Genomic DNA, 24,398 nt, shown 5'->3' with positions numbered 1-24,398 from the left:
ATTACATTAACATCTTATTATGCGGCCGAAACTGTTTACTGTGCCACATGTGGGTTTGATGTGTGGGAAAAAAGTGTCCGAAAACGTTTGACTTTCTGTCTCGTGAGTTACCTGTTAATTAGTGTACGAGTAAGTGACCGTTTTTGTTGTGTGTCTTGCCTCACACACCTGTTTGGTTCCAGAGAGCGGCAATCGAAAGCAATGCTATTTGGGCCCAATTTTGTTGTGCAGATGTTCTGATTAATACATTTTATAAATTCCATTTTTTCTATCAGATATATGAAATATCTCCAAACTTTTCAGTGCGCAGACCGTTAAAATTCATGTGTGATACTAATTTGATTAAATCTTAGTATGAAAGGTGTGGAAAAAAAGGAAAGTATGTCAAGTCAGTCCAATTTACTCAAAGAACTATAAAATTTGGTAAACCGCGTATCAATGAATCTGCGTATAAGAGGGCACCTCATGTCTCAGGGACTAGCTGTGTATATACAAGCTTTGAATAGTTTTTCTTCTTTCTCGCAACGACCTATGCGTTCAGTTATTAATACCACACTACAGGATATTCAATTCTTGTCACGAAAGAACAATGTAAAGTAAAATCCCATCTGCCCGTGTAGAAGCCAGGACATCTTTCCAATAGACGTCACAGTCTCCTTGCAGAAAGCTATAGAATGCTTTAAATGTTTTTTCATGGAACAATTAAGTTTCAAATGTCTAACAGTTTTTGAATACAGAAGTATCTAATTGGTCTGTACATAATTTTTTTATAAAATTTTGTAATAATAATAGCCATACATTTCGTTTGAATTTCGTATTATACAGTCTATAGAATGTTTATGTGACTTATACAAAGCATAATTATGGTACATTGAAGTTACAACTTGAGTACACGAAGCTCGGGTAAACCGTGTGTTAAAGCGTCAAATAATCAGTTTTAAATATGCTAAAAATAACACCATAAATACGTTAAAGTACACCAATCCACCTCAGGGGTTGCTCCTCCCTGTGAACGGCGAATGCAACAGGTGTGTCTTTGCTAACGTCTCGCTCACCCAAAGCGCTAACGTAACATTACGTTTTAATGCGCGTAACTTCACCAAAGCGTCCGTCCCGCTGGGTGCCGTGCCGCTGCCTGACACCTTCCTCCTCACCCCGGTGTTTTAATATTATCATGCTTCTAATTAGATCGCTCTCGTAGCATATTATTATTATTATGTTGATGCGATACGGGCCCGCACGCCACGTGAAGCACGCTCGATAACAGCCATATTATGATTATGCTGAGGGGAAGTCCGACACGAGAGGGCGAAAAAAACCTACCCCCATCCGGTCGGCAAGGCACGAGGCACGAGAAAAGTAAGAGGTTCTTCCGTTCCATCAATCCCTGTGCCCCTGGTGGCGACATCGTTTGGTTGGACGATAGTGCCGAGAGTGCGACAAACGCACCACCAACCCACACAAAACCAGTAGGAGAAAACATGAAAAACCCCTTTCGACGGTTTGTTTTGCTGCCGTCTGATGATCATGGCCCTGGCGGTGGTCACAGGCTCCTCTTCTCGGCACTTCCACTACCACGACACAAACGCCGGGCCCGGCCGTCTTAACGCCGTGTTAGGGGAAATGGAAAACGTTTGTCGAAGTCGAAAAACAGCGCACCAAGAAGCACTTCACAACTATTTATCGACGGTTCCGTTCAATCGTTCGCTGGTCAGCGGTGTTATGTTTTTTTTCTTCTCTGCTGCTCTTCCCGTTTTCTCGCGTGCAAACAACTCTTTCTTTCTATCTACTTTTCTTCTTTGTTATGCCTATTCCGACCCTCTCACTGGCTTGCATTGGCCGGGTGGCCGTTTGTTTGGGGGGAACGAGGTTCATTACTAACGTGATAGCAGCACATTAACCGTCATTTATTTGCACCTTCCCGCCCTTGCGATCAGGCAGGCACCGGGGTGGAACGATCCCGCTGTGATAGATGAGCAATAGATGTCACCAATCTTGTGATCGTGGTGTGGAGATCACGAATTACTTGCAATTCTTGTACCGCAGCCCTTCTTAACGTGATTACCTACGCCGGATCTTTTCCCTGGAATGTACTGCAGAGTGTAATTTTAATCCGGTTGGATACGAGTCTTTCCAGTCGATCAGCAGTGAATCAAATGGTCCATCAGAAGGAAAGTAACCCTTTGCTACAGTGTACTGTGAATGAGAGGTAAACCCATCCCCGACCAGATCACATTTCGCAATACTACACGCGCAGCGTGATCGATTGAAGCCTTCGCTGTAATGGTTTTGCTCGCCCAACGGCTGTCTCTCGGACAATCAAACCAAACCGTGTCCAAAACTCACTCGCAATCGTTCGTTTATGATGATTATGATGATGATGATGATGGGTGATGGAAGCGCTGGCGTTGATTGTACGCCGAAATGGAAGCCATTATCGTGTGGCAACAGTGTTCGTTTTTGGGAAGGTTTGCAAAACGCGACCGAGTTTGTGTGTAAACTGACGATGCCGCAGAGTAGATTTGTGCGTTTTCAAGGGGAAAGGAGAAAGGCGTCCTGATGAGCACGCTGCTGATGACCTTCGCTTTGAAAGAGAAGTTAAATATTCATATTTGCAATCTATGCAGTTTCGTCAAATGACCTAGCACTTAGTGACCTATTTTTTATTGCGCCTATTATAAAACGGTTGGAGTGGTAATTGATGATTATCGTAATGCATAAAGCAGGTAGACCTGAGTTGGTAGAAGAGCTTAGCTTTGCTACAGCCTATTAAAAACGTGTTAAGGAGGGAAAACAGAAGTATTGTGCAGTACACGTTTGGAGAACAAACTAGATTGATTATCATCATCATCAGCTCATCTGATGATCATTAAAGCTTCTATAATGTTGGGTGATTCGAGTGTCAGTTCTGGTCTTTTTCGGGTTTGCCAGTCCATTAATAGATTAATATTCGAGAAGAGCTATTGAACATGAATAACCCATCTTATGCTCTCAATCGTTTACTGTTTGTACTATCGATATCACATAAAATGTTTCAATGTATCTTTTGAAGTTAACATTCACTTAATGCTCGCTAGTTCTGGATTTATCCGGTTCAACTCCCTGTAATGACAACTACAAATGGTCTGAGGTCTGAAGTCCAGATTTGAGATGCAAATTCACCAGAATTATCATTTACAACTCTAGAGCAAGAACTAAAGTCACACTAGGTCGTAGCTCTCTCCAGAACCAGCAGTTCTTTGTAGTGAAACAAGCTTTTAAAGAGACGACGTTTTAGGTCGGCTTTGCGCTGGATGGTGCAATATATTTGACCCTAACCCCAGTTTAGTCTTTTTTAGTGAAAGCAAATAAATCATAAGATCAATTGGAGGATGTGTTGGTTTGAATTTAAAACATTTTAAATTGCTTGGAGTTCATAGCTATAATCACTTCCACAGTCCATCATTGTGTTGAAGCATCCCTTAATGTAGCTCCATTGAGAAATGATGAAGTTGTTTCCATCATTTCCTTCACCGACGTCAAACGGAAGCGATCAGATTAGCGTCAGTTCAGCAGAAATGGTTAGACTCCAAACAGCTGTTAACAGCAAAGGGCACTTACCGAAAATGGTCAACAGCGTGCCTAGCTCGCTGCGAACTATCTCTGATAACCAAAGCATCAAAAGACCAACAGAAAACCAACGGAAGTGAGATGTCTTCCCTTGGAGTCATTAATCATTCGACGGAGACCTGAAAGAAAACAAGATCCTTCAAACAAAGCCAAAATAACGGACCAACAACACCCAAAAGTACAAACAAAAACGCAATGCGACCGCTTCCCATTCTGCCGTGAAAGCGAAAGTTGCCCCCCGGGCGGGTAAGTAAATGGGAAACGGATTAACGTTCTCTCGACGAAGACGGTTTCGGTTCGCCCCGAAGCCATTACGAAAACACCTGTCAGGGCCGAATGTCCACAGCGCAGCGTTTGTAAGCGACGCAATGGGAAGGATCCGCAAAACACATTCCCTTCCCAAATTGTGTAAACTGGTTAAATCTTAAACTGGTTTGAACTTCTCCCGTGTGTCCTCTTCTTTGCGCTTGGTTCGCGTGGTAACGGGTTGTCTGGCTGGCTGCGTGCAGTAAACATCCTCCAATTAACCGTCGCACTGTCTCGTGGTGAAGTTGGCGATGTTGCTGCCGGGAAATCGGGAGTTTGCATCATCATGCTGCGAAATTACTGCGCGAAATTACACTGTCCCGAAACACCTTCGCTGAGGGTGTGTCCATATTGCGTGCAGAGAGAGAAAAAGGGTAAAAATGTCGAACAGAAATAGCCCGCCTGCACGCTGCTTCACTTATCGACGGAATCGGCCCCAAGGCACAACAAAATGGGGTGCTTGGGTGCAATTAACGGGCACGTACGCGAACTTGTGGTGTTAGTGGTGTTTTTCCTCCGACCTTCTAACGCCCATATAGAGCCCCAAACGCGCTATGGTGTAATGTACAGCGCAGTTCCCTTGCTCAAATGACAAACAAGAATTTTCCCGATTTGCTTTGGGAAATTCGGATCAATCTCACATACCCGTTTGCAGAGTCAGCTGACGAGAATGCATTGCGAAGGTCATGTTTACAACCGTCATCATGATCTTTGCCATTCTGCCCTCCTCTCCCCGGTGGGGGGGAATGGCACTGGCAGCTGTGGTAATAAAATCAACATCGGTTCCGTATGCCATCCCACAACAGCAAACGGCGAACCAGACGCTCTGACTATGCTCTGACCGTGCGAGATGAGATTTTGTCGTGGCGTGGGCAGCATGGTGTTTTAATTAGTGGCTAATTAGAAATTTCATACCCCCCCCCCCCCTTCCCTCCACCAGCCGCCACTTTCACTGTCGGGCAAATCAGATTTCGTGCCTTTGGCACGGGGGACACCTTTTCAAGGTTCCGGAGCAGATCGAAGATCACCGACCGGCCTAACTGGTCGCTTCAAACATACAAACCATTTGCCTCGATGGTGGTATACATTCATCATCGCAGCTAGTGGTAACGGTAGAAAGCACCTCCGGTGGCGGGCGGTAGTAGCAGCAACACCAATAACCCATTAATCCATCAATCCATCTGTCAATCAGTCGGCCCGGGCTTGGGGTTCGCGTTGGGGTGATTAAGCGGGAAACGCCATGGGGTATGGTGGATGGTGGAGAAGAGGGAAGATTTCGTCTGGCCGTACGTCTGATCGGCAAATGAACTGAGCGAAGGTGTTACCGATCTTTGAACTGTTTTGCATTGATGCGTTTCTGTGATTCGTTCCTATAGAATGGAGAATCCAGAGCAGAGTGTACAATGACCGTTAAATCCTTGGGTAGACGTAAGGAGGATGTAAGGATTGTGTCAACATTGGTGCAGAACAATGAGCAGCCCGGTTGTAGTTAGAATGGCACGTACACCTGATGCGAGGGTCTAAAGATTCCTTCCGATCAGTCTAAAGATTCCAAACATTGGAGTTTTGAATTATTCTAGCAGCTTAAAAACTTAACAACATATGATGTGATATGAGTATAAAACTAAATTCAAGTAAATGTGCTATTTATTTCTTTTTCTATGAGAGCAATGGTTGTCTGAATATTAGCATTTAGTATTGAAATGAATATTTTTGCAAAAGGTTTGAACATTTGAGGGTTTTCAGTAAGACTTGAATATTTTAGTGCTTGTTTTTACATCTTTAGGTATTTGGAGTGCAGGAGGAGACTCTTAGGACTTTTTAGGAGGAGACTTTTAGGAGACTCATTTTAAAAAATCATTTGCAATAGGCATTGCTAGTCATCTTGGAATTTATGCACTATCCATATATTACTAAGAACTATACGCTGTGTGGACAATGCTTTAGCTTGCTACACGCCACACATCGAAACGCTTGTCTTGAAAAGTTTGCCAAACCCTGCCTTTTGAACGGATGTGTTGCCATGGTTACGCCAACTTTGCCTCGAAACTTCGAAACAATGCAGAAAAAGCTCTCTTGAAAGCTCCCGAATAATCGGAACAATAATTTCCTATTTGCATACCTTACTTTCCGTTAATTTAAATCTTATCTCATAACAATTGTCGGGAAGGAAATGAGAAAAGTTCTGCCGGCTTAACCATTAAAAACTCAAAATGGCTCTAACGTGTGGTTTTTGTTTTCGCTTTTTGTTTCTCCCACCAACAATAGGAACGGGCACATTCGGGCGTGTGTGCCTGTGCCGGGATAAAATCACCAACAAGTACTGGGCGATGAAGATACTGGCCATGGCGGACGTGATACGGTTGAAGCAGATCGAGCACGTGAAGAACGAGAAGAACATCCTGCAAGAAATCGATCATCCTTTTATCGTGAATATGTAAGTACTGTTTGGAAGAAGCGCTCCCTTGTGAACCGCCGTTTGCAATAACCTTTCCATTTTTCTACTGTCCCTCTCCAGGCGATGGAACTCCAAAGACGACTGCTGCCTGTACATGCTGTTCGAGTTCGTTAGTGGCGGTGAACTGTTTTCCTATCTCCGAAATGCCGGCCGCTTCGACAGTGCCACCGCCAACTTTTACGCCTGCGAGATTGTGCTGGCCCTCGAGTATCTTCACTCGCTGTCGATCGTGTACCGGGATCTGAAGCCGGAAAATCTGCTCCTCGACCGGGAAGGCCATATGAAGATCACCGACTTTGGGTTTGCGAAGAAGCTGAAGGATCGCACCTGGACACTGTGCGGTACGCCCGAGTACCTTGCGCCGGAAATCATTCAATCCAAGGGCCACAACAAAGCCGTCGACTGGTGGGCATTGGGTAAGTTTCAGGCCTTTCCGGTTTTTCCGTTACACGCTGCTAGACCGTGACCCACGTGATCGTAAAAGAGCGCGAATGCCAAGCGCGAACATAACAATAAACAACTTCCGTTGGGCGGGTTCGGTTCGATGGCGAGTGATGGGGAGGTCAATAAGAAATGGTTTACGTCAAAGGAACTTTTTCTTACTGGTTTGAGGGAGCCGGGCTTGGGCGACTATTAAACGTTTAGCACTGGAGAATTTTTATCGGTCTATCGTTTTATCGCTCTCTCAGGGTCCTTGATCATGTACTGCTCGCTGTGTTGGTTGTATCTAATACCTCTTTATCCTTTCATTGGCCACAGGTGTACTCATATATGAGATGATTGTAGGCTATCCTCCATTCTACGATGACAATCCGTTCGGGATTTATGAAAAAATTCTCAGTGGCAAGATTGAATGGTCGCGGCACGTGGACCCCATCGCGAAGGATCTCGTCAAGAAGCTGCTGGTGCTGGACCGAACCAAGCGTTTGGGCAATATGAAGGTAAGATTGAAGTCGGCAGTTTAACTTAGAATACATTGAAATAGGATGTGTTTAATATCTCATTTTTTATTATTTTTAATTCAGAACGGAGCAGAGGACGTCAAAAGACACCGATGGTTTAAGCATCTGGACTGGAATGTCGTGATACGAAAGCAGCTCAAGGTGAGCTGTTGTTTGGGTAATGTTTTTCTTACAAATCTTCAATAATTACACCTGCCTAATTGAATTCCACAGCCTCCGATCGTTCCGACGTATGTGTTTAGTTCGAAGGAGGACGACACTAGCAACTTCGACGACTATCCCGAGACGGACTGGAAGTCGGTGAGATCGCTGGACAAGATCGAGATGCAGCTGTTTGAAGATTTCTAAACTAGCCAGTGCCGTTCTGCGTGCCAGTGTCGGATCACGACCACCTCTCAGGAAAGGAATTGGGAAGGGGGCTCGCGGCAGGATGTTTTTCTACAATATAGTGAACGATCCTTAACAATGCTCATTTATACTTTGCAAGCCAGGGCAATTTAGGCCCATGCACACCCATGCGGGCACGTTGATAGTCATTGTAAATAGATATTTTTTTATAGTATGGTTAGAATCTTTTGTAATTGATTAGTTCCTTCCCCCCAACCCGCAAACCTGCTACTGTATTACGTAAAATTTAAACGACAAACCCCTATTTTGTATCGTCCCACTGTGCGTTTGTCTGCGAGTGTGTGCGTGTGTTTGAGCAAGTTGTTGTTATAAAGGAAACGAAAGGGGTTTAAACACACTCAGCAACAATTATGCTTTTAGGTCGGATCATAACAGACCGATTAGAGTTGTGCGTGCCGCTCCCTCCCTAATAGTCTGAATGTGTGAAAAATGTACTACGGAAAAGGGAGGAATAGCACATACATTGCGTTTGCCCTGTTTCGTGACGATTCGTGGTGTAATGCCATGTTTGTAAATGCTAAGTTTTAATCCAACATATTGTACTGTGATAGGAACCACACTGTTGTAGTGAAATGAGGAGGGAGTGTAGCGAAAGCGCTATAAAAAAAGTTTAAGGAAAAACCCGGCCCCAAAATTGACCGGTTTGGGTAAATTTAATAAAATTGTTGTTGGAATGTTATGTTACGGGAGTTGCGCAGGAGACCGACCTACAATACAATACTCGGTTGCGATAGGCTGCTAGACATATGGTAATGAGCGTGGGTTTGTGTGTGTGTGCGTGTGTGAGTGTCTATTGCCCCCGAAATAGCCAAATATAGTAAAATCCCCATGAAGTGTTTGTGCTCTGGTGTATAGTGAAGGCAACGGATGCATCCTGCTATTCCCAGTTTTCAACTTCGCTGTATTTTATCGTGCTTTCACTCTCTCTCTCTCTCTCTATTTCTGTATGTCTGTAATTTCAAACTACATTGATAGCTTATAACCATTTTGAAAAACAAAAAAGTTCACATACACTGTACTACACATCTGTAACACGATCGTACGACCTACCAAAACTGATGAAGCGTTGGCTTTCTGGAATAAAGTTATTTAATATGTTAAGTGTCTGTTTTCTTTTGGCCGAAATGCTCGTTTTATTTGTCTGTAGTTTTTATTTATGATTCTTCATCATCTAATCTAGCTCTCATCTGTGTATGAGGTAAGCTTTACAGACCATTGAAAGATTTTTATGAATCACGTTTAGTTTCTTTATTTCTGTTTCTTCGTTTTTTTGATTCAGAAAAATAGGAAAGCTTACCACAAGACCCATTCGTATTAGTAGTGGGAGCTCGGAATCCATTCCGATTCCAGAGCCGATTCCTTTGATGGAATCGATTTTGATTCTAGAGCCTATTCTGGAGCTGATTCGGATGTCGACTTCGAATCCGGAATCAATTCCGGAATCGGTCTCGGAATCAGAATCGGCTTTGGAATCGGAATTGTACTGACGATCGCAAATTGTTAGCGGAATTAGCTCCTGAATGAGAATCAGTTCTTGAATTGAGATAAGAATTAGCAGAAGCGAAATTAATCAGGGAATCTACCGGATCCTTTACAAGTAAATATGGATTCTTTGCGGCTATCAATACGTAGCATTATTACACTCAAACGTCTATTCAATTGGAGATGCCGCAACTGACTCCGATTCCAAAACTGATTCCGATTCCGGAGCAGATTCTGGAACCAATTCCCATTCCGGAAACTGATTCCGAACCTACTATCCGGAATCGATCCCAGAAAACTTCGGATTCTGCCGGATTCTGACGTAAACTTCATTTTTCTAATCACAAATTCCTACGTTTCCCAAAACAAAACTTATGGCCATAAAATTGCTATTTGCGTCCACTATTTTAACGGCTGCTTAGCATTGGATTTAAAGGTTGACAGTTCATGGCACATCAAACCCGTCAAATGACAGGTGTGCATGTGACATTACTCTGGCGTCCATTTTGATTGTACGCTGCTGAAATAAAAAGTTTATTTTTGTACATTTTTTTCAATTTTGAGTTAGTTTTTTTATGTTTAATGTATTCGAAAAAAAATGATTCTACACAGTACCACAACAAAACTCTCAACATAAAATGTAATTCAGTTGCTAAACATAATTTTATGATTTTTCATCTCCACAAACCGCACTTGACAACATGTGCGCCCCTGATCACACCTGGACCTTCGTCACAATTGAGTATCTGTCAAACCGGTTGCGACATCCACCGCCGCTGTTTCTGTGCATAAAATGTCCTTCCACCCGCGAGGATAGTTCGGCCCGCGCGTTTCCACCCCCGGACACGAGAACGACGAAAACATCCCCATTTGTCAGAATGTTCCGTGCACAGTACGTTCGCAAAATTCGTCGGAAAGTTCATCCGCAGCGCCAGAACTAAACGGGGGGGGGGAAAGTGGGTGGTAAACCGCGCCAACTTGCAGCTGTTCCCGAGCCGTCTGGTTCATCACGCGATCCTCTTTCCTCGCTCACACACACACACGCCGGTGTCGGTCACCGGGCACACCGATCTGTTTTTCCACCGTGACGTGCGAACGCCTCTGGTGTGTGTGTGTGCCCTTCAGGAGGCTGTGTTTACCAAAGGTTCTCGCGGGTGCTGATAGTGTGCGGTGCACCGGGAAGGGTTACACAAGTTCAAGGCTGTGCGTAGGCTCCCAGGGAGCGAAGGGAGCGGACGACCCCGACACGATCCGGTACGGCCCGAGGGCAAGGATACGAAGATGAGCGATATACGCGACTGGCGGCCGTTCGTATACGGCGGGATGGCATCGATAATGGCTGAATTCGGTAAGTAGCGTATGGGACAAAGGGGCCAATGGCAGTGGCCAGCGATCGGCGCTGTTTGGTCGATCTTGATAAAAACGGAAAGGGTTGAGAGAGAGAGAGGAAAAAAACAGAAAAAGTAACATGTTTGCATTATATAATCAACCCGTGCGGAGTGTCCGTGCGTCACTGGAATGAATGGTAAACATTCCCGCCCTTCGTCACCCTTAGTAACCTCGCGTTTTACTAGACCACCCCCTTTCCCAGGTGCTGATAGTGTTTTTTCATACATTTTAATTTTCTTCTATTCGGGTTTCTTGTTTTTTGCAGGAACGTTTCCCATCGACACCACCAAAACTCGTTTGCAAATTCAAGGCCAAAAGACTGATCGATCACACAGCGAGCTGCGGTACCGTGGTATGACCGATGCGTTCGTGAAAATTTCCCGCCAAGAAGGTGTGAAGGCCCTTTACTCTGGGTAAGGAGCGGATCTGGGGGGTTTATGTTACATACAGTCTTTTATTCCCGTTCTAGCTGGAGGTTTCAAAATGAGCGTAATAGAACTTGTTGTGTACGTAGACACTGAAATGTTCCTAAAACAAAGTAGCACTAGCACGTGCATGGTGCTACCATAGCAACCCAATGACGTAGTTGTGAAAATGGAAGGGTCAATACTGGGTCCTGCTTGAGACAAATAAATAACTCAATCAACTCACCAACCTGGAGAACGACTCGAGCATCGAATGCCATTCGTTGTTGGCCATTCTGAGATGTTGGCCCTTAGACCACGGATAGTATGAACCGGAAGATCAAAGCAACTGACCAAGCGGTGAAAAAGTACTAGGATGGACATTGCAGTCCCACTGCAGTGTTAGTTGAAGTGTATCAGTTCCGAGCAGTAGACTATCGTACAGGTCGTAACTCAGCAGGTGAACGCTTTCTATACCAATCCGTTGGTGCAACGAGTTCGAGTTCATCCTGAGATATCAGAAGGTACCATGAAAAAGTGGCGGGATCAGAAGGTATCATTAAAAAAGTGGACCGAAGTAGGCTTTGTCCGACTCGTGGGTGCAACAAGTACGAGTCCCGAACGGGTCTCATTTAACCTACTCTAGCCCGACATGATCCGATTTCTCACGCTTTCTATCCGGGACGCTCCGGGTGGATGCGTCTAATTGGCAGACAAACGAAGTTCAATTTAAAAGCTTCTAGTGCGTTGATAAAACAAAAATATCTTAACGACCATTTCCTTTTCCTCGCCCTCTCCACTAGCATATGGCCGGCAGTGCTGCGGCAGGCCACGTACGGTACGATCAAGTTCGGCACGTACTACACGCTCAAGAAGGTGGCCACCGATCGCGGGCTGCTCCACGACAAGGCCGGCAACGAGAGCCTTTGGTGTAATGCGGCCTGCGCCACGTTGGCCGGCGCAATTTCGAGCGCCATCGCCAACCCGACCGACGTGCTGAAGGTGCGCATGCAGGTGCACGGCCGGGGCACTAGCGATGTGGGGCTGGTACAATGCTTCCGCGAAATCTACGTCCACGAGGGCATCCGGGGGCTGTGGCGGGGCGTTGGCCCGACCGCCCAACGGGCAGCAGTCATAGCGGCCGTCGAGCTGCCGGTGTACGATTTCTGCAAGCTGCACCTGATGGAAACGTTCGGCGATCAGGTGGCGAATCATTTCATGTGAGTTGTTTGTTCTGGCGATTCAATGGTTGTGAAATGAATGCATTTTAATGCGCGCTTTCTTCTGCTTCCTCATTGCAGCTCTAGTTTTATCGCGAGCTTAGGAAGTGCGATTGCTTCAACACCAATCGATGTGATACGGGTAAGTTTGTGTTCACGGCTTGAATCATCTCAATTCTAATGACTTTTTTGTTGCAGACTCGTCTCATGAACCAACGGCGTGTGCACCAGCTACAGCCTAGCATTACACCGGCGGCAACCACCACGACGACCACCACCCCCCGTCTGTATTACACCGGCAGCGTCGACTGTGCCGTGCAAACGGTGCGCAACGAAGGCTTCCGAGCGCTGTACAAAGGTTTCATCCCGACCTGGGTGCGGATGGGCCCGTGGAACATCATTTTCTTCATCACGTACGAGCAGCTGAAGCAGTTCTACTGAGCACACGTACAGCAGGGAAAAGCAAACGATTCCCCCAAATGAAGTGTGAAGGCTCGCTAAGAAGAAATGTTGCTTTCGTTTTTCTCTTCTTTTTGCTTTTCACCCCCGCCGGAACCAAAGTATATATAGAAAACTACAATACTGCGTTAAACGATCTTAAAGCTCTTTGTACATTTGCTTCAGCACTCAAAGGACAATGGATCAAGCACGATGCATTTAGGGTAGGGATATGTTTCTGTGTAATGTTATTGTTGGAAGAAAACGAGAAGATGGATTGGACTGTTTTCTTTCCCTTCTCCAGGCGTCTCTCGCGTTGCTTTCATTACCCCGAATGAAACAACACCTGAAACGAATTGAAATTTTAGAGTAAAAAGAACGTGTCAAACACAATAGGGACGTCAGGTGGCACCCAGATTGGAATATCACTACTCTAACCTAGCACATTGTTTGCGCAATCGAATACAAAAGAATCTTCCCAAGAAGAAGGAAACGGAATACAACAGCCGTATGTAAAGAGAGAGAGAGAGAGAGTGAGAGAGGCAGAGAGATATGAGCATTTATCCTAACCGAGATAAAAACAATACGTTGTTATCACTGTGTTGACGCGTAACAGTTCGTTTGCATTTGTTGTAGCAAGATAGGGAAAGAGAGGAAGAGTGACAGTTTTGACCTTTCGGTTTGTGGTGCGAGCCACGGCGTTATGATGGATGATTGTTCTTGAAATAAAAAAAAGAAAGGATTTAACCCATTAAATGGTTGAAATTAGTGGTGGGCAGAAAATGAGTCTGCAGCCAGATTTGGATTGATCCGAATCCGGCAACTCCGCTGAGTTAGTGGGGAATAATGCTCAGCCTTACAGGGTTTTCAGGAATAGCTGTTGGACACTTTTGACTCTTTCTTACGTGAAATGAACTTAATGCAATGGGAATTTGACTCTATAGCATCGTTGCTGGGTAAATCCAATAGGAATTTCCAAGGAGCTTGTGCAAAAACGGGTGAATGGAGTCCAATTTCCATCATATTAGGTTCATTTCCTATAAGAATGAGTCAGTGGAAGTGTCCCACAACGGATTCAATATGAGCCATTTGGATTCGCTCGGTAATCCGGATTCAATCGGTGCCAATTGAATCTGTATTCGTTCGGAGCAGCCAGATTCGAAGCGAATGTTTATTTCGGAGTCGAATACGGATTAAGAATTCAAATTTCAAATTTCCCCAACATGAATAAGCAAACAAACACACACACACATGTTACACATAAGATAATTACATTGTTGGCAAATATTTATTTTCAATTTAATGTTTTCGGTTTGTTTGTTGTTTGTTCAGTATAGGTATTATTTTCTTAAATTATTAAACATCTTTTCTCAAACCGCGTCCGTCCGTCTACCGGGTGGGCAGTACGCGAAGGAAAGGTAAAACCGGCTGGGCTCGTGAAAATAGTATGGTATGGTGTCACAAGTGGTACAAGTGTATGGTGTTGTGGTAATGTATTTTGGGAGGGAAAGTAGTTTCCTCCGAAATTTAAGAACCGACCACCAAAGACCAATTTTCCTTCCTTTCCTACACGCACGCACACACCCAAAACACATTCATTTCCCTTTTTCTTCTACACATTTAAGCACAGTTATATCTTACTCGCTAAATATCTGGCAGGGGGTGGGGTGGGAAAGCGAGACAGCCAAAGCGCCACTGCTGCACATCGGCTTTCCTCCCACCCCTCAAACCCCGTTTCACCCCTGCCCAAGCTGTTCGCTTCTACACTCACATTCGTTGAGCCTCGCAAGAATGAATAAGAGTAGGTAGGTAAATCTTTGATTGACTTAAACGAGATTGAAATTTGGTTTTATTATATATTAGGCAGCCGAACCCGGCCGGGTAGGGGCTAACGAAACACAAAGTAGATAAACTATTCTTCTAGCAGAGCGTAAAAAACGGCAAAGACAAATGTCAACAAAAAAAACAAAAACGCGCGCACGTGTTGAGAGGCCAGAGCCGTTCCGTTGGGCGGCGGCTGCTTTTAACTAAACCTAGTGCTGATAGCTATTCAATTGTTTCGCTACAATTCCCCTTTTCGTACCCGTGTGTGCAGTTATCGTGCTGTTGGCTTGTGTTTGGGTTGCCCTTTGTTTTTTTTTCACTGCTCAGTTGTTGTTTTCTGCAGCGTTCCAATACATTCTCCTCCTGCCATCAGAGCTTCTGTGCGCACAACTTTCGAAACCACCTTCGATTTCGAGCAAATTATTTAAATTCATCCGGAATAAATAAAGCAATTTCAAACAAATCCACCCCCAACACATAAAACGGGCCGTAACTTAAACGCTATTGTAAAGAGAGAGGGGGGGGGGGGCTTTTCCTTTGATGTTCAATAATGCCTTTGTGTATATGTTTGTCGTGTACGTGTTTCATCCGCATCGAGTCTCCTCTCTCTAATCGTACAGATGGGGGTAATGTTCAAACTATCTAATAAATATCCGCGGGAAGGATTGTTGTGTTTGTATGCCGTTTGTTGACACTGCTCTCACGCGCCCAACACACGTTTTGATAGTCGCTCCTTCACATACTGTTGCGTTTTCTCTCGAAACAAAAACTAAACAAACAAACACGTCACACGCGGCAGCACTAGGACCGGGCGCAACAATTTGTCAGCCCAAACTATCAATGATGATTATACGCACCGTCGCCGAAAGTTAAACTGTGCTTACTGAAACTGTGTGTGTGTGTGTGTGTGTGCTGCCATTTCAGCCCACACACTACTCCTTCAATCCGCCCCCCATACGAAACCATCCGCTGAATAGTGCACGAGCTCCAGATTACTGATAGTGTGTGTGGGACGAAGAGGGCGCTGATGATGATGACGGGCCCTTCAGTGGTCGAGATTTCCGGCCGGACGCGTTGTACGGATGGGGATGCACGCTGCAAGAGAGAAAAAGCACGGTGAAGGAGGTTAGAAGCGATAGAGAAAACAAATAAAGGATGTTGCAAAATATTAAATTAAATTAATTTTAATGTGATACGAGATAAGCAGCATTTCCCCCCACTACGGTGTTGTTTGGTGGGGCTCCGGGGGCTGCTGCTCTACCGCGAGCTGTTTAGCTGTTTCTATGCAGGTTAGCAGGATACACAGCAGCATATTAGTAGGCGCCACTACACACACACACACACACACAACTAATACTGTCATAGCATTTACACATACAAATACACAACAAATACACTACAATAAGGGAAGTGCATTGATCAGCGCATTATGAGAGAGATGTGTAGGATAAGATGTTAGAGTAAGGGCCAAACCAGAATGATTTACATACAGAAGCGTTGTGTTTTGAATTTTAAAATACCCGATGATAGGGAACGGTCAATTAGAAAGCTAGTTGGTGGTGGTGGTGAGATTTTGCGAGAAAAGGGTGGGTTTAATTGGGTTGGGAGCCCCTGCCTGCTGTGCCCAGTACCTTGTAGTAATGTGATGGTGGTGGTGTTGGTTCGTGCCACTGACTGGCGAACTGGCCATGCTCAGTGGGGACGAGGCCGGCGATCGGATCGCTCGCCGGGCTGTGATTTGGCCACCGTTGTTCACGGCAGCGGACTGTTGTCGATGATGGTTGCGTCCTCCGGCTGCTTTTGTCGGTGCTTGCTGCGATCGGGACGATTGTTGCTGCTGCTGCTGCTGTTGATCGTGGCTGCCGCTGTGCTGGTTGTTGCTGCTGCATGCGCTGCAGATCGCCGTATCGCTCGGGTTGCCGCACGATTCGCACCCATTGTCCGGCACCTCGGTAATCGACAGAATGCGCTGCGACGGACTGCGGAATTGGAGGTGAAGAAATCATCGCGTGGGCACACACATTATAGCGGGCATGGGTTGTTTGTTTTTTCCCCTCTTAAAGTTTAAACTGCATAAACTACCGAAACTACACTACAGAAACGGGGCAGTGGTTTTCACGGCGATAAACAGTCCGTATGTATAAGAAAGGTAAGTTTTAGAGGGCATATCCAATCTCACGAAAATCTTTTTTTGTTGTAAATTTTACAAAAAAAAAATCCATAAATGTTTAAAATCTTCAAGAAATAATTGCTTTACAATCTGCGGGAAATTACGTAGACAGGTGTCATAATACGTCTAACTACCCCTCCCCTACGGTACACGGATCAACACACGTCAGAAAATTCTCGAACGTGATGGCATATCGAGAAGTTTCGAGAAATAATCGATTTTCAAATGTGGCCCGATTTTTTTTATTGTTTACACGTCTCTATTTTCACTTCAACTGCGCTTTCGAGATGATAAGCTTCAAGGTCAGATGCAATACTGTTTCTTTAACAAATCACGCGCAATAATTAATGTCTTTGTAAAATGATGCAATAAAACAAAGAGAACCAAGTGTCCCATTTGCATTCCAAATCGTGTAAATGTCATTGGGGAACATGAGAGTTGAGTTTGAAATTATCTAGCTCTAAAAATCTAATAAACGCAATAGCAGTAAAAAAACTATTCATTCTCTAAACACTTCATACGTCAAACAACAATGATCTACGATAGAGAGGCGTATGAGAGAGCATTATTCGTTATTTTCTGCACTGCAATCAAATGATGAGCTGATAATGAAGGTATTAAATTTTGTACACCGCGCTTCAAACTTGCCAAATGGGCAAATGTATGTGGGGTGAGAGGTTTCGTGGAAAGCAGATATAATACAAGCGTGCACAGATTGATTGCAACGCATTAGAGACAGAGAGAGAGAGAGAGAGAGAGAGAGAGAGGGCATGCTTTCCTCATACGGATTATTTGGTATGCACTGTACACATTTTTTCATAGCGAGCATATTCTGGGGCGATCTTCTGTAATGCATGTAAATTCGCCCCCCCCCAAACAGGTGCTTCCCGCATTCTCCCACGCCCCATACTTACGCCGGTTGGGTCGATGGTAGTGCCAGCTGCTCCGAACGACGTCCGCCCCCGTGACCGCCCAGCACGGTGCGCGCCTTGGCCTGGAACTCGCGATCGAAGTCTTCCGCCTCCTCGTCGTCCAGGTTGATAAAGTCCTGCCGTTCCTCCTGCACCCCGGTGGAGATGTTCTGCTCCCGCTCGATGATGTGGGCCCGCTCGCCGATGTGATGCCCGATGGCCATTTTTTTCGTGCCGGTGCGGCTATCCTGTACGGTTTTGCGCGTCTCCTTGATGCCGCCCGGGCCGGTGCGCGTGCTCGACGTGGCCTGGTACACCTGCGGACCGTTCGGGCCGGACGTCATCGAGATGACGCTGCTGCTGCAGTACGACGGACCGTCGGCCGGGCCGCCCACACTCAGCAGTCGGTTCATGGTCGGCGGCATGAACGGCATCATCGCGTTGTGGCGCATCCCGAACGCAGGCCCGGCGGCGATGCTTTCCAACCCGCCGCCAACCCCACCCATCATACCGAACGGGTCGGAAAACAGCGAATTCAGCATGTTGCTCATGTGGCGCATCGAACGCATATGATGGCTGTTGTGTGCGCCCAAAGGAAGGGGGAGAAAAGAAAGCTTGTTAATGTTTTGTCGCAAACGCAAACGGCAGCACGAGATTGCATCGGGAGAAAAATGCTGCGAGCCTAAGCTCTCTTTTGCCATTTCATGGCCGAATCGGGGACAGCCAACAAAGGGTTTGTGGGACACGGATGCTTACCCAAAAATAGGATCTTCCTCTATATCGTTCATCATCCCGAAAAGCGACATTTTGTTCCGTTCGGTTGTTTAACACGCGACACTGGTATTGGGCTAGCAAGCTGTTCAATATATTTTCTCAGCAAACGAAGGAATACACGCGCTTTTTCACTTGCTTTTTCGTCGACGTCTCACGAGATGTATTTACTTCAGTGTTTTCAGGGAAGCCATATTGAATTTCGCTACACTAACACAGATGCACGGCTGTTCGCGAAGATTCGTCCAAACATTCACCAACACCACTACGGATAACGGTAGTTGTCAAACTTCGGCTGCTTGAGATCGGTTCCCAAGTAGCAAAAAGCGATGTAACGCTTCAATTGTTTTTCGACTTGATGAAATAAAAAGGAGTTGTAAAAACATGCATTTGTGGAAAATTTACTGTGTGCTGTGAGCATCATTATTTACAACTTTTCAAACAAATTACAGCAGTTTTTGTTCCGTACACTACAACACGTTTTATTTTATTTGCGGATTAAATGTTTTGGTTTAGAATTACGATACGCTACCGCTACGAAAATACATCACATGCAAAGACTAGATTATTCAGCCACAAACAAACCACTAAGATATTGCTAAGATCATCTTAATTGCCTCAAATTTTCAAACAACTTCAAAGATCTAACTTTTGATCAAACATCTTTAGCAGCTCCGCATTTGCGTCAATTGCTCCACTATCGGCCACTATAAAGTCTTCCTTTTCGAGCTTTATTTTCTTCATCAGCTTATCCAGATTGCTTTCCTTCGAGTGGTTGGAAGAGTGGTTGACATCATCCGGCGATGTTTCCTGTCCGGAATTGGGTTCTTTTCCATTAAGCTGGGCCGTCGATGGGCTCCTGTCATGCTCTTTATTGGTACCTTCTGCAATGACTATCTCATTCAGCCCACCGTGTACGGATGTCGTCTGAGGCATTGTTTGTGCGGTAGCAGTCGCATTGTTCGCAGCATCATCCGTTGGGTCGTGCTGTATGTTCAATTGCTGTACGAGCGTATCGATCTCGTGCCCGGCCGTTATCATATCAGAGCTGGAGCTGCTTGCAGTACCCATGGAATCGCTTTGCGCTTTCAGTGCCGCTAGGTTCGCCGTTTTGGAGTAAATGTTCTCGCCGATGTTGTTGATGTAGTAGTTGTAGAAAATGTTGTTCTTCGGTTCGGGCTCAAAATCGCCGGTGGATTTTTGCAATCCCATGCGTATGAGAATGGATATTTTTGTGTTGTAAGGCTTGAGCCATTTGTACACCTTTCGATGGACGATGGTTTGCTCGTCCTCGCACAGCGGTTCCCACAGTTCGAGCAGCGATTTCTTCACATTGTCGATAAGTATCTGCTTGCGCATCTCCGGTATCAAGCGCCCTATTCCGTCGAGATGGCGGAACGTAAGATCGAGCAACATTTGGGCGTTTTTGTTGGTAATAAACATTTGCCATTTGAATATCATGACCATCAGATCCCACAGCTTGTCCATCGAGCTGATGTCGAGCCGCATCAGCGAACAGCATGCAATGTCGGTAAGCAGTACTCGACACTGCTGCACGGTCAGCATGCTTTGTTGGTAGGCCGTGGCGATGTAGTGCAGAAACTTGGGATCGAGTAGCACTTCGGTGATCTCACGTAGTACTGAAAAAAAAGACACATTTCATTTTATTTTAAGAGTCCCAAAAAAATCCTTTTGTCTTTGTAGACAAAACAAAGTTTCTAAACAAAAAACTAAAATTAGTGTTACATGCGTTACATTTCAATTTTTGCTGCACTGTTGCTTGGGAAAGCAAAAAGGTCGCATGGAAAAGTTTCACGCGTGAAATATTTCATCCTGGCTAAATTTCACACTGTTGACAACTGTGCCCTGACAGCTAACCTCTTTTCATTGTCCCGCAAAATCAAACACAAACAGCATTCTTGTTTACAGCAATAACAAATCCAGAATATCCAAGACTTTTGCGGTGCGGTACTGGTAAGTAATTCGCCCCCTGCTCGCTGAAATTGTTGCCCACAAACGGTGTTTCACTGTGTTTCCTTCCCAGATCCTTCACGATGTCCGGTCTGGAGTCGTATGTCAACAATACGGTATCGATAATTACTGCCGATGGACGCAACTTTGTCGGCACGCTCAAGGGATTCGACCAGACCGTCAACGTAATACTGGACGAATCGCACGAGCGCGTCTACTCGATGACGGCCGGCATCGAGCAGGTGGTGCTCGGGTTGCACATTATCCGCGGGGATAACATTGCCATCATCGGGCAGCTGGACGAGAGCGTCGACAGTAAGCTAGACTTTAGCACCATCCGCGGCATGCCGCTGGAACCGGTGGTGCACTAAGGCCGGATCGGGGCAGTGGGTGCGGATCGCTGCTGCTGCGCTCAGTCACTCGCAGCGAATGTGTGTACTCGAACCAAAACCAAACGCTCTTGGATTTGTTAAATTGTGTATAATGGAAAATGTGTAATGGAAGCACATGAATTTAAGACGATAAGGATTGTATGGGGTGAACTCTGGAAAAACTAGTTTTGCAGGAATACAAAACTAGGCAAACAAAATGTGCCCAAGCGGTGGTGACATTTTGTTTCGCTTGATGGTGTGAAATAAAATAAAACAAACAGTTTTAAAACAAATCAAACCAGCTTGTGCCGATGGCGCTTGGAATGATGCAGTAGGTTGCCAACCAAAGCACAGGACAAGCCTTCTCACACCTGCCAATCAAAATGGCAAAGGGTAAATGGGCCCCTCTTTGAGCAATACTGTCCCCATTCTTACCTTGTGCCGATTTGTCTAGCGGTATAGATTGGGCCTTCAGTCGCTGATCGATCACGTACAGCATTTCACATCCGAGATTGAGTATGATCAAAATGTTTGTCACGGTCATTCTGTACGGCTGGAGCAATGTGCGTTGGCAAACAAGAAAAGCGGCGCGGGCTCCTTGCGTCCGGGGGGAAACGACTTTACGACTTCAACTCTGCTCCGCTAACACTCAGAATGTTCGCCAGGTCAGTAAGGCACTGACACGAAAACTTTTTAGCAATACGCATCCATCGACCCGACGGGATTCCTGTTTTGGCAACACTCACAGAGGCGTTCAGCGAGACGGTTGCGGGTGCCGCAACGGTTGTTTGTTGACAACAAGGTGCAACCATGGCAACGGGTGTATATTTGAACACTCGTGTACACTCTGTGGAACCAGATACCGGATGTGACACAGTTCAACAAGCGCCCAAATAATGTGTATCCCTTCTGTTGCTTGTGATAAATGTTTGCATTCGATAACATTCCCTACTGGTGAGGTGCATACACGGGGAGAGCCTTTGCTTATCAATTTGTTTCATATCACAGTTCATTAATTCATTATATTTAATTTATATCTTACTATACTTAATGAAACATTTCAATTTTGGTAAGCTAATTGTAGTTTTTATATGATTTTAAATTAAATTTCCTTGTTATGATCATCGCAACCGGCATTTTGAATTCTGACAGCACCGGATGACGTTTTGCTTTGCTCCTACCCAAAACAACAACACACAGTTCCACGAACGATACGGCACGGTTCGTTCCACTTCTATAAATGGTAAAAACTCATTTCTTGTTTCGCATTGATTGTGCTCATTACATTACAGCTCTCCAAACTTTTCCCACTCACGCACGCGTGTTTCGACACTATTCTGTTCAGGTAAATAAGAAACATCCGCTACATCACCCCGGACTGTTGTGTCACAAAATCGATCTTCCCCGTCTGTTCCCAGACAATCGTTCCCGGTTTCCGGCATCCGGCATGAGTGATTCGCTCGAGGAAAAGTTCGGCGCCTGGGAGCTGTTCGAGCAGCTGTGGGAGAAAGAGGCAGAGCTTGATTATGAATCCATACTCAGGGACGCTCCCTACCACGATCGGCTCAAGCTTTCGCGCGACACTAAAAACAGTGCGAAGGCGCAAAGTTTGCGCACCAAGGGCAATCAACTGCTGAAAGTGAAACGATACGTAGCAGCACTTAAATGCTACAACGAAAGTATCGCCTTCTCCGAGAAAGGTTCGGAGGAAAGGGCCATAGCGTACGCGAACCGGTCGTTCATTTGCTACGAGCTGCATCGGTACGAAGAATGCTTGCGGAACGTACGGCTGGCGCGGGAATCCAACTATCCGGAGCACCTGGCGTCAAAGTTGGCCAAACGGGAGGAGGACGCGAAGAAAGCTTTACAGGATGCGGCCAACAAGGGTAGCGAAAAGTCAACTAATGGAGCAAGCAGCGACACCAGTGATGATAGCAAACTATGTGATAGCGAGCTTAAGCTAAGTTACGACGCGTACGAAACAGTGCCGCAAGTGGCGCAATGTTTGGAGCTGAGCGAAAGCGAACAGTTTGGCCGGTATGTAGCCACCAACCGAAACTTGGAGGCCGGCGATGTCGTAATAATAGAGCAGCCGTTTAGCCGTCTGCTGCGGGACATTTATCGGCACGTGCGGTGTGATTTTTGTCACCGGGAGAGCATTTTTACGCTGCTTCCGTGCGAGAACTGTACCGTGGCCATGTACTGCTCTGGCAGCTGCGCGAGCCAAGCCGCCCGACAGTACCACCGGTACGAGTGCCCAATAATACGCGATATGTGGCGCATTTTCACCAAGCTGCCCGTAATGTCCCTACGCACCGTCACCACCGCGATCAGTGCGTTCGAGTACGATCTGCAGGCGATGTGGGAGCATCTGCAGGTGTTAGAGAAGGCGAAGGTAAACGCGTTCACCATGGACTGGACGAGCGCAAGCGCGAAAGACATTTACGACACGGTGCACGTGCTGGAAACGAACGAACGTACCCGCGATCGCAAGGATCGTATGGTGCGGGTGTTTTACACTACCATCATTTACCGACTGCTAGAGGAACGCTGCCCCGAGCTAGGCGAGCTGTGCGCGATGAACGATAACGTACGGGAGCTGCTGAATGAGCTGATACTGCGCCATCTACAGACGGGGCCGGTTAATATGCATTCGCTGCACTACATGGAGTATCAGCCGGAACAGCGGGTGTACGAGATGGAGAACCACGTTTCCGCTTGCTTTCCGATACTGAGCATGCTGAACCATTCTTGCGCTCCCAACGTGACACGCATCACGCTGCGCGACGGCCGGTGCGCAGTGTTAGTTACGCGTCCCATTGCCAAAGGTGGACAGCTTTACGACAACTATGGGTAAGCCTGGATGGATGAGAAGGTAGCCATCGCCTCGAGGTAGAGATATTTTAATTTGATTCCCTCTTCTGCACTTTTTTTTTTGCAGTATGCATCACTGCCTGATGTCTCGCAAGGAACGAAAGACGGAACTGTTGAAGCAGTACCGGTTCATTTGTGAATGTGAGGCGTGCGTGAACAATTATCCGCTGTATTTCGAGCTTCCTGCTATCGATTCGTCCCGGTACGGTATGATAGATACACAGTCGCTCCACGCCGAGCTGGTACTGCATCAGAATCATAAGGCGGCCGAATTGTTGCCGAAGCTGCGGCGCTACCTGAACGATATAGGAGATCAGTATCCGCGGAGCGAAACCTGCTCGTGTCAGGAACTGTTTTTGCGCGCATTTCAAATCCTTTACATGCCGACGTCGGAAAGTGCTGAGTACTATAAATACTGCAACCCCTAGAGGGGGGAAAATTGAACAAGTGATTCTCATGTACTGCCCGTTTAGGGGAATTTAAGAAAATTTCGCAATCATTTAATGATAGTTTTACGACGGATCTCCAATGAAACGAGAGAATCAAAATTGTTGAACTATATTTCAATTCTAAAATTGTTACACTCATATAGCTAGATTCTTATAGTATTTGAAGAATATTGCGATAGAATAAGCGATAGTATGCCTTATATTAGAACACTAAACGAACCTTTTTTTGTGATGAACTGAACTCTAAAAGAAATTAAATTAAATCTTTAAATAGTTTATAATTTTGTTTACTTGTTAGTCGAAAAGCATTTGTTTAATTTGAAAATAAATGAAACAATCAGAGAAAAGCACCCCGGTTTTTCAAATTGTCAAAAATAAAGA

At 45.6% G+C, this 24,398-nt stretch overlaps 6 protein-coding genes across 10 annotated transcripts in view; 4 read left to right on the top strand and 2 right to left on the bottom strand.

The window, feature by feature from the left end:
- LOC1280810 (cAMP-dependent protein kinase catalytic subunit PRKX) overlaps positions 1 to 8,844 on the top strand; it is a 48,460-nt gene extending 39,616 nt beyond the window's left edge. The window contains exons 4-8 of the mRNA XM_061655906.1: positions 6,184 to 6,352; positions 6,434 to 6,789; positions 7,133 to 7,314; positions 7,399 to 7,476; positions 7,549 to 8,844. Coding sequence (XP_061511890.1) covers positions 6,184 to 6,352; positions 6,434 to 6,789; positions 7,133 to 7,314; positions 7,399 to 7,476; positions 7,549 to 7,683 — 920 coding nt within the window. The 3' untranslated portion in view covers positions 7,684 to 8,844. The remainder of the gene's footprint in view (positions 1 to 6,183; positions 6,353 to 6,433; positions 6,790 to 7,132; positions 7,315 to 7,398; positions 7,477 to 7,548) is intronic.
- Positions 8,845 to 9,947: 1,103 nt separating this feature from the next.
- LOC1280811 (mitochondrial uncoupling protein Bmcp) lies at positions 9,948 to 13,432 on the top strand. Of its 2 annotated transcripts, XR_009765740.1 has the most exons (6): positions 9,967 to 10,573; positions 10,880 to 11,027; positions 11,822 to 12,238; positions 12,320 to 12,380; positions 12,437 to 12,798; positions 12,863 to 13,432. XR_009765740.1 is itself a non-coding variant. In XM_320678.5 (5 exons), the coding sequence occupies exons 1-5, from the start codon at positions 10,507 to 10,509 to the stop codon at positions 12,677 to 12,679; spliced, it is 936 nt and encodes a 311-aa protein (XP_320678.5). In that variant the 5' UTR covers positions 9,948 to 10,506; the 3' UTR covers positions 12,680 to 13,432. The 2 variants fall into 2 exon arrangements, 1 of the variants encoding a protein (XP_320678.5); XM_320678.5 differs by having other exon boundaries at positions 9,948 to 10,573; positions 12,437 to 13,432.
- Positions 13,433 to 13,937: 505 nt separating this feature from the next.
- LOC1280812 (myeloid leukemia factor) lies at positions 13,938 to 18,614 on the bottom strand. Of its 2 annotated transcripts, XM_061653055.1 has the most exons (4): positions 18,338 to 18,614; positions 17,585 to 18,157; positions 16,132 to 16,479; positions 13,938 to 15,595 (listed from the first exon to the last, which is right to left on the bottom strand). In XM_061653055.1, the coding sequence occupies exons 1-4, from the start codon at positions 18,385 to 18,387 to the stop codon at positions 15,493 to 15,495; spliced, it is 1,074 nt and encodes a 357-aa protein (XP_061509039.1). In that variant the 5' UTR covers positions 18,388 to 18,614; the 3' UTR covers positions 13,938 to 15,492. The 2 variants fall into 2 exon arrangements, with proteins under 2 accessions (XP_061509039.1, XP_320679.5); XM_320679.5 differs by lacking the exon at positions 16,132 to 16,479.
- A 193-nt stretch (positions 18,615 to 18,807) lies between these two features.
- Positions 18,808 to 21,621, bottom strand: LOC3291441 (uncharacterized). The gene is made up of 2 exons (XM_552396.3): positions 21,130 to 21,621; positions 18,808 to 19,992 (listed from the first exon to the last, which is right to left on the bottom strand). Exons 1-2 carry the CDS (start codon positions 21,236 to 21,238, stop codon positions 18,989 to 18,991), a joined length of 1,113 nt encoding a protein of 370 aa, XP_552396.2. The 5' UTR covers positions 21,239 to 21,621; the 3' UTR covers positions 18,808 to 18,988.
- Positions 20,181 to 20,987, top strand: LOC1280813 (U6 snRNA-associated Sm-like protein LSm8). Its single transcript, XM_320680.2, has 2 exons — positions 20,181 to 20,326; positions 20,397 to 20,987. Exon 2 carries the CDS (start codon positions 20,407 to 20,409, stop codon positions 20,692 to 20,694), a length of 288 nt encoding a protein of 95 aa, XP_320680.1. The 5' UTR covers positions 20,181 to 20,326; positions 20,397 to 20,406; the 3' UTR covers positions 20,695 to 20,987.
- Positions 21,622 to 21,846: 225 nt separating the features above from the next.
- LOC1280814 (SET and MYND domain-containing protein 4) lies at positions 21,847 to 24,364 on the top strand. 3 transcript variants are annotated; one of them, XM_061653054.1, is made up of 4 exons: positions 21,864 to 21,915; positions 21,987 to 22,039; positions 22,113 to 23,547; positions 23,636 to 24,364. In XM_061653054.1, the coding sequence occupies exons 3-4, from the start codon at positions 22,142 to 22,144 to the stop codon at positions 23,994 to 23,996; spliced, it is 1,767 nt and encodes a 588-aa protein (XP_061509038.1). In that variant the 5' UTR covers positions 21,864 to 21,915; positions 21,987 to 22,039; positions 22,113 to 22,141; the 3' UTR covers positions 23,997 to 24,364. The 3 variants fall into 3 exon arrangements, with proteins under 3 accessions (XP_061509036.1, XP_061509037.1, XP_061509038.1); XM_061653052.1 differs by lacking the exon at positions 21,987 to 22,039 and having other exon boundaries at positions 21,847 to 21,937; XM_061653053.1 differs by lacking the exon at positions 21,987 to 22,039 and having other exon boundaries at positions 21,852 to 21,937; positions 22,040 to 23,547.
- The last annotated feature ends 34 nt before the right edge of the window (positions 24,365 to 24,398 follow it).

This window comes from Anopheles gambiae, chromosome 3 (assembly GCF_943734735.2).
Source record: "Anopheles gambiae chromosome 3, idAnoGambNW_F1_1, whole genome shotgun sequence".
Lineage (NCBI taxonomy): Eukaryota > Metazoa > Arthropoda > Insecta > Diptera > Culicidae > Anopheles > Anopheles gambiae.
The sequence above is the reverse complement of the archived record's forward strand: the minus strand, read 5'-3'. Positions and strand labels throughout refer to the sequence as shown.